The sequence below is a fragment of the Taeniopygia guttata genome, chromosome 1A, assembly GCF_048771995.1.
Source record: "Taeniopygia guttata chromosome 1A, bTaeGut7.mat, whole genome shotgun sequence".
Taxonomy (NCBI): Eukaryota; Metazoa; Chordata; class Aves; order Passeriformes; family Estrildidae; genus Taeniopygia; species Taeniopygia guttata.
This window is the reverse complement of record NC_133025.1, coordinates 34,176,395-34,183,779: the sequence shown is the minus strand read 5'-3', so window position 1 is coordinate 34,183,779 and position 7,385 is coordinate 34,176,395. Positions and strand designations below refer to the sequence as shown.

At 42.0% G+C, this 7,385-nt stretch overlaps 1 protein-coding gene across 2 annotated transcripts; it reads right to left on the bottom strand.

Annotated features, from left to right (window-relative positions):
- Nucleotides 1-207: 207 nt before the first annotated feature.
- YEATS4 (YEATS domain containing 4) lies at nucleotides 208-5,212 on the bottom strand. Of its 2 annotated transcripts, XM_012569020.5 has the most exons (8): nucleotides 5,053-5,212; nucleotides 4,844-4,963; nucleotides 4,218-4,284; nucleotides 4,033-4,127; nucleotides 3,246-3,359; nucleotides 2,537-2,629; nucleotides 2,372-2,459; nucleotides 208-534 (listed from the first exon to the last, which is right to left on the bottom strand). In XM_012569020.5, the coding sequence occupies exons 1-8, from the start codon at nucleotides 5,101-5,103 to the stop codon at nucleotides 365-367; spliced, it is 798 nt and encodes a 265-aa protein (XP_012424474.1). In that variant the 5' UTR covers nucleotides 5,104-5,212; the 3' UTR covers nucleotides 208-364. The 2 variants fall into 2 exon arrangements, with proteins under 2 accessions (XP_012424474.1, XP_002190655.1); XM_002190619.6 differs by lacking the exon at nucleotides 3,246-3,359 and having other exon boundaries at nucleotides 5,053-5,211.
- Nucleotides 5,213-7,385: the final 2,173 nt, after the last annotated feature.

The following is a 7,385-nucleotide window of genomic DNA, read 5'->3' as shown; positions in this document are numbered from 1 at the left end:
TCTAAACAGTCAGTAGAAAAAAAAAGTAAAAAAAGTAAACACCAGCATTTTGTAAAATCACATCGAACTAATACAAGACTTAATACAAAGTTTTCATACACGACTCAAATGCAGTTTTCCAAGAATAAGTAGTCTGGTCTTCAAGACCACTTCCACTTGAAAAAAATCCTAAGTACCCACAGATTTTAACTATAAAACAAGAATACATTCTTTCTTTTTTCTTCCATTTATGGAGTTGATACCCACAAACTTGCATCGTTTGCCAGTGAAATTCTCGTAGTCCCAGTTAAAGAGCGGAAGAAAACTCATACAATTCTATGACTGAAGTCTTTCCATTTTCAGTACACACTCAAGTCAGCACTTGTCACATATCTTTAGACTGATCATCTTCTTCAAGTTTTCTGATTTCATTCTTTAAACAGTTGATGGTTTCACGACTTGCTTTTAGTCTTTCTTTAAGCTCAGCAATTTCAAAACTAGTCTTCTTTTTGGCAGCTTCAAGCTTCTCCCTGGTTTTCACTTCAAGATCTGCAACTATGGCAGTGATAAAGAAAAATATAGATATTAAGTGCCATGAAATTTGCTTTTTTTTAAAAAAAAATTGAAACAGTAATTTGGATATCATTTGTCCTGAAAAAAAAACTGTTACTGTTAGCCTTAGAGATTCAATGGTTGTAATCAAAATGGTATCCACATAAGAATCTCCATGTAGGAAAAAAAAAAATCAACTTGTTTTGCAGTGTTATTCAGCCCTCAGCCCATCAGTTTTGCAAATAGTTATACAATTAATAAAATAATTTTCTACTTTTTTTTTTTTTTAAAGTTAGGTGAGGAAAATAAAACCTGACACGGTGACAGCAAATACATGGAAAATTACAGAGAATATTAGTATGTGGTGCCCAGTGACAGCTCACAAGGCCACAGGCACAAACTGAAACATGGGAGGTTCCCTGTGAACATCAGGAAACTCTGACTGTGAAAGTGACCACAGGTTGCCCAGGGGGTGGACAACATGCGCCCAGAGGTCCCTTCAAGCCTACACCATTCTGTGGTTCCTTCTCCATGTACTTTAACCATTTTCTGTGTCTCACTGGAGTTTAATTCTACAGATCTGGAAGTTCTGGTTACACTGCCCTGCTTTAACAAATATCTGACAATTTTTAAATTATTTTTTCATGCACAAGTTTTAGGACAAAGATGGTAAAGACAAGTCTACGAAGGCTGCAGAGATCACTCATATCCCACACATTACATAACTGTGGGCAGTGGCAAATATTATCTGCTTCATTAGCACATTTTAAGGAACTATTTCTACAAAGAAACCACACTGAAAATTTCTACTGCTGCCTGGAGAAATATCCAAAAATTTTAAATGAAAAAAAGTTTAAATGAGGATGTTTTTATCAATCATATTATTAAACATTTTCTAAACAAAAACTGTAACATGCAACAAAAACAAAAATCCACCTCAAGACTGGCTGACCTGAGCCAGGAAATACAAATAGCTCACATATCCACATAACCAAGCAGGCATCAGGCAAATAGAAACTCTAACTCTAAAGAGCTTCAAACTCATAATCACTTGCCACTCTTAGCTCTAGGTGTTTGCTGACCAAAAAATACCTGACATTTGTTGTCAGGTGAACATTAGGGTCAGGTGAGGTGGACTACAATGGATTAAGGTTTGTAATTAATAGGGCAGGATTTTGGCTCAATAAATACTATATCTTCTACTCTCAGAAAGCAAACAAGAGATGAAATACAGAAGATCAGAAAAGAAATAATCACTAAATGCATTACAACTTATGAATCAATGGATCTTTAATTAAATTTCCTTAGTTCTCTTAATATTTTTGCTTATATTTGGAGACAAATTGGATAAAAATGCCACAAAAACCATTATGTTGTACTTAAGAAGTATGTTATGAAATTACCTACAATTAAAGAAGTAGAAGGGAGAAAGAACTTTCAGACACTACTCTTTATCCACAAAGGATTGCTGCTTTGACTTAAACATCACTAACTGTTCTGTAATTCATGCCTTCAAGTGTGACCTTTGCTTGCAGTGATGAACAGAACTGTACCATAGGGTGGGCTTCATTTATCCTCTGTTTTAATTCATTTCAAAGATGTCAGACTAGGTGTAGTTCATGCCATCATACCAAGTAATTCCTAATTCCTTTTGTTTTAGAAATTTTCAGATAAGTATTAATACCTTTGTAAAAGTTGAAGTTAAATTTAATGCAAAATTACTAGCTTTTTGCATCATCCAAATCCATTGTACTGTTACAGCCCCACATAAAAACCACGTTAAAAGCAAATCCATCTATTGTTATTTCTAAAGTTTAAAATAGTTTAATTTTCAACTTACACTCTGTTTCATGTTTATAAGCACCTAGTGTTAGTTGACGAGATGTTGTTAACAGCTGCTGCATCATTGCAGTAGGATCTTGAAATATCTAATGAAAGAGAAAAATACATGGTATCACTAATGCTCTTCAAAATAAAGTGAGGATTACATTAAGAATGTTCATACCATTTCATCATAGAATTCAGAAACTACAGTTTTCTTCCCCAGGATGGCATTGGTATCCGACTGAAAAAGCTTCAGCAAGTGATATAAAGTTACCTATGCAAAAGACAGAATTTTATTAGCTTCAAAATTGTAGCAAAATAGAACTCTTGTTCTAGATATCAACAAGTAGTATTTGTTCCTACAAAATAACTATAGGATTTAAAAATGTTTTAGGAATGCAAATATAAATGTCATATAGCTTCAGCAGAATTACTTTAAATTTAACATTAACTCTTAAAACATGCCAACTGTCCAATAGCCTCTTGAGACTTTAAAAATGTCTCTAAAGTGGTTTAGGACTGACCTATAAAAAATACTATCTCTTCTGAAACATTTCCAAATGGGTGATTTAATTCGAACTGACTTTCTCAATTAATCAGTTAGAAAGTGCTTTCTGTGACCTTATCCTCTATTCTTGAGAAAACGAAGCACCAGGGGATGCTACAAATTGCTTTTCACTGAAATCTCTCTCTGTGGGGTTACTCTTCTCTGTGGGGTTACTCTTCCATCCCTGCACTGCAAATGGCAGGGTGGGGAGAGGACTGGAAGCCCTCTGTGCAGCTCTGAGGAGCCACTGACCACCTGGCCCATGGTCTGGGAAGAGCACACACAGCCCACGCTTCTCCCTTCCACAAACAGGCCCAGGAGCAGTGGTGGAACACAGCAGTACCTGACTCCCCTTGGTACCTCCTGGAAAGGAAGAACGTGACAGGCTCCCAAACAGCCTTCCAAGAACAGCAGCAAAGAAAAAACACCCAACCAACCTTAGGACAGCTTGGTCAAGCTGTGAATGGAATTAACACAAGTCAGGATGCTACCGAGCCCAACAGCACAGGAAACCCACTGTTACCAATTGCCACGTATTCAAAAAAACTATGAAATTCAGTTTCATTCTCATTTAGCTACAAATGGATTAAAAAAGGATTGTTCATGTACAGAAGGAACTCAATCCTTCCAGAATTAAACATCCTTTTCCCCTAAAATAATTGAGTTTCCTACCTAAACCTGCATAAACAAACCAACAAGATATGTCTTAAACACACCAATGGAAGAAAGAAATTAATTCCAGTACTTTATACAACTACAGAGTTGTTTTAACCTGGTCTTCTTAGGCAGAGACTTATGTTAGCATAGTAGCCCTACTGCTTTTTGACTGATTTCATTCTGACAGAAAAAATAAAAATTAAAATACTCAAATATCCTAGAACTTGGAAGCTATGCGGAAGAGAAATCCTCAGCATGTGCTCAACCCAGGTGAGTTGGAGAAGCCAAGCACATGAATACCAGGAGTGTAGCACAGGAAGAGGAAAATGTGACCAATCCTTAAAATAATTTTCTTCAAAAGAGACTTTTATTACTTCCATGGCCAATGGGACTTATTTTGACCAACTATTTCCTAGAGCTCTAGGCCATCATAATTAATTATTTAAGCTTTGTTAAAAGTTCAATGTACTTACAGGTCTTTCATTTGGATCAATGAAAAATATCTTAATGATTATTTCAAATTCACCCCAGCCTGTTTCAGTGATTTCATATGGTGGTTTGGTAACAACTGCAAGAGGCAACACAGAAGTGTTAATCCCATGATAAAGCAAAAACAAAAACCCAGTTCTAGGAACAACTGCCGAAATGCAAAACCCACCTCTTAAAGGATTACCGTAGCTTTCATGCAACTTGAACTGAATTTTTTTCACATATGCAGACATGTCCTAAAACAGAAACATGGTTATTTCTGATTATTCAGCATGCCAAGTTACTATTCAGTCATCTATCCTATGTGCCTACATTACTTCTGATTTTAAATAGTATTTCTTCTGACTTTAAGCGCAGAAGGAAAGCAAAGCAGTAAATGCAAAAATTAGCTCTTGCACACAGGTCTGTTAGTATTTCATCCCCGTGAATATTCTCCAGTCTTCCCCTACACTGGGAAAGATCACTCTAAAAACACAAATGGAAGCATGCCTTTCCCATGGTTTTCCTTTTTGGAAGCCCAAACCAGCCTATGTGTTTCTCGGCTTACAGCCAAAGACCCTCCTGCCCTTTCCTCTAATCCCGGCTTTTCAAACGCCCGCGTCCGGTGCTGCTCGGCTGGAAAAGACCTCTAACATCACGGAGTCCAACCCTTAACCCAAGGCCACGGCTAAGCCACGACCCCAGGTGCCACCTCCACAGGCGTTCTGCACGCTCCCATGGATGGCAGCTCCCCGGTTCCCCAGAACGCCTGTTCCAAAGCCTGGCCAGCCTTTCGGGGAGGCGGCTCTGCTCTACCTCGTTCCGGTACGGCTTCACATACACCGTCCACTGGTGAGTGTGACCATCTTCCTCCCTCTTCTTCCCGAAGTACCGCGCGACGTTCCCGTACACGATCGGCTTCACGATGGTAACGCCCTTAGGGAAAAGGAACACAAGCGAGCGCGGCGCGTTCAGAGGCGCTGTCGCGCCGCCCCCCGCGGCCCGAGCCCCGCCAGCGGCCGCACCTTCACCCTGCCGCCGGAGTCAGGCCCGAACTCTGCCATTCTCTTGAACATATTGCCCGGGGGCGCCGCCCGCCGCCGCCGCCACCCGCGCCCGCCCCGCCCGGCACCGCCGCCGCTCCCGCCGCCGCCGCCGCCCCGCGACCGCCATCCCCCGCGGCTTCCGGGGCGGGGCCGCGCCGCTGCCGCCGCCGGCCGGGCGGAACGGGAGCCGGGGCGGAACGGGAGCCGGGGCGGATCGGCGCACGTCCATGGACGGGGCCCACAGGGCGCCCCGGATCCACGGCCCGCGTGAGCAAAGCCTCATCCAGCCTGGCCTTGGAACGCTCCCAGTGATGGGGCATCCGCAGCTGCCCTCGCAGCCTGTTCCACTGCATCAGCACCCACACAGGGAAGAATTTCTTCCCAATATCAATTTAAAATCTGTCTTCTTTCAGTTTAAAAGCCGTTCCCTCTCGGCCTGTCACTACATGCCTTTGCAAAAAGTCCCTCTCCAGCTCTCTCACAGGCCCCTTAGGCAGTGAAGGTCTGCTCTGAGGCCTCCCCGGAGCCTCCTCCAGGCTGACCCAGCTCTCAGAGATGAGTCTGAGGGGGTTGTTGACTTGTGGAGCTGCTCCGTGCCTCAGCTGCACCCTCTGTTCAGCCCAGCTCTGTCTGTCCCTGCCATGGACTGGAGAACTTGGTGAATTCCTCTGGGGAGCTGCAGACAGACCCTGCCTGCAAGTCATTTTCCAGAGCATCCCTCTCCCGTGGCCCTCCAACACCTGTGCTGGGACTCCTGGCAGACAAGAAGACAGTGAACATCATGCCTAACCCTCTCCCAGAAAGCAAAAATTTCCTACCCTTGTTCCTTGTTTGAACTAGAGTGTGTGAACAGGACTGCTCAGCTCTGAAATGTTACAGCTATGTTTATTAAAGCAAGTTGGCAAGACTGACAGCTGGGCCACTCTTTTACAAGTGGTCAAGCTCCATCTTCAAAGAAAAATTTTCTGAGGTTAATCTAACTTCTAATTAATAATTGGCTTCTGTGGAAGACTCTTTATCCCAGTGACAAGATGAACAAGAAGGGGAATGGTGCAGTTCCTGATCTGAAGAAACCTTTTCCTCCTATTTACTCATGACTACTCTACAGATCTACCTTTGAGATGGGTGGGCTTGAACATATCTGCTTTGGTTTTTAAAACGAAAAGTGTAACCAACCTTTGTTAATCTGTCAGAAAGAGAAAAGGATTTAAGAGCATCAAAAACTTCATCAGAAGCTATCGTACAAACCCTGTTAAGACCTCATCTGGAAAAGAGTGCACCTTTCTGTTAAAAGAGTCTATAATAAAATGGGTTGGCAGGAACCTTAAAGACCATGTAGTTCTCGCCCTCGCCCCCACTGTGCGTAGGGACACCTTCCACCAGACCAGGCTGCTTAAGAGTCCCATGCACCTTGGCCTTGAACACTTCCAGGGGTGGGGCATCCAGAGCTTTACTGGGCAAGCCATTCCAGTACCTCACCACCCCCACAGTAAGAAACAATTCTTAATATCTAGTGTATTTTCCTGTTATAGAAAAAAATTACCTGAAAGGCAAATACGCAAGAACAGGGCAAATTGGTGTAAACACCATGTGCCCTAAAGAAGGCCAGAGCCTCCTTAAACAAATTTGCCAAAATAAAGGTAGAGCTTTAGATAGCTAAGTAAGATGGGAAGGGAAATAACAAGAGGACAAGCAGTATCAGCACACAAATGAGATTAATATAATCTAGCCAAGAAACAACTCAGGCAGCAATTTCCTTTTGTAGCCCCTGGAGCAAGGGAGCAGCTAGATACTCATCCTGTAAGAAGTGCAGGAGCAAACACCCCAGACAGACCTTTATGAGGCTTCAAGATAAATGATAGAAGAAGTTAAATGATGCAGTTGCCTGCCTCCGGGCAAGACTGAGCTTCATATACCAAGCAACATTTTCCAGCCTTTCTTGCTATTTTGCTTTCTTGTGTGGCTTTGCAATGGAAGGCTAAAACACACCTACACCATTCCCAACCTGCTCTGCCTATAAGAATGGCCAATCATAGAGATAGAGGTTGATTGAAAGAGAAATAAATTCCTTTTCTATACCTGATACAAAAATTTGTTCATCAAAATAATGGTTAATGGATTTATTATCTAAATATTCACAGTCTTGAATGTTATTACCAAGATGGAAGCACATTTAAGACAAGAAGTGGCAGAACTGGAGAAACTGGCACTGGACATGTACTCTGTGCCAACTGGAATAAAGGATATAATCTCAAATGCAGATGGCTTCAAGACAATCACTGAATTTCAGAGTCAGATTGTGGTTATGGAGG

Bases quoted from the DNA above. Each gene is read 5' to 3' on its own strand.
- YEATS4 (XM_012569020.5), bottom strand. From the start codon at position 5,103: ATGTTCAAGAGAATGGCAGAGTTCGGGCCTGACTCCGGCGGCAGGGTG. The intron at 4,128-4,217 runs GTGGGTTTTGCA...TGCCTCTTGCAG, and splicing joins CTACGGTAATCCTTTAAGAG to TTGTTACCAAACCACCATAT. The intron at 2,630-3,245 runs GTACTGCTGTGT...TCTTTTGCATAG, and splicing joins GAGGTACCAAGGGGAGTCAG to GTAACTTTATATCACTTGCT.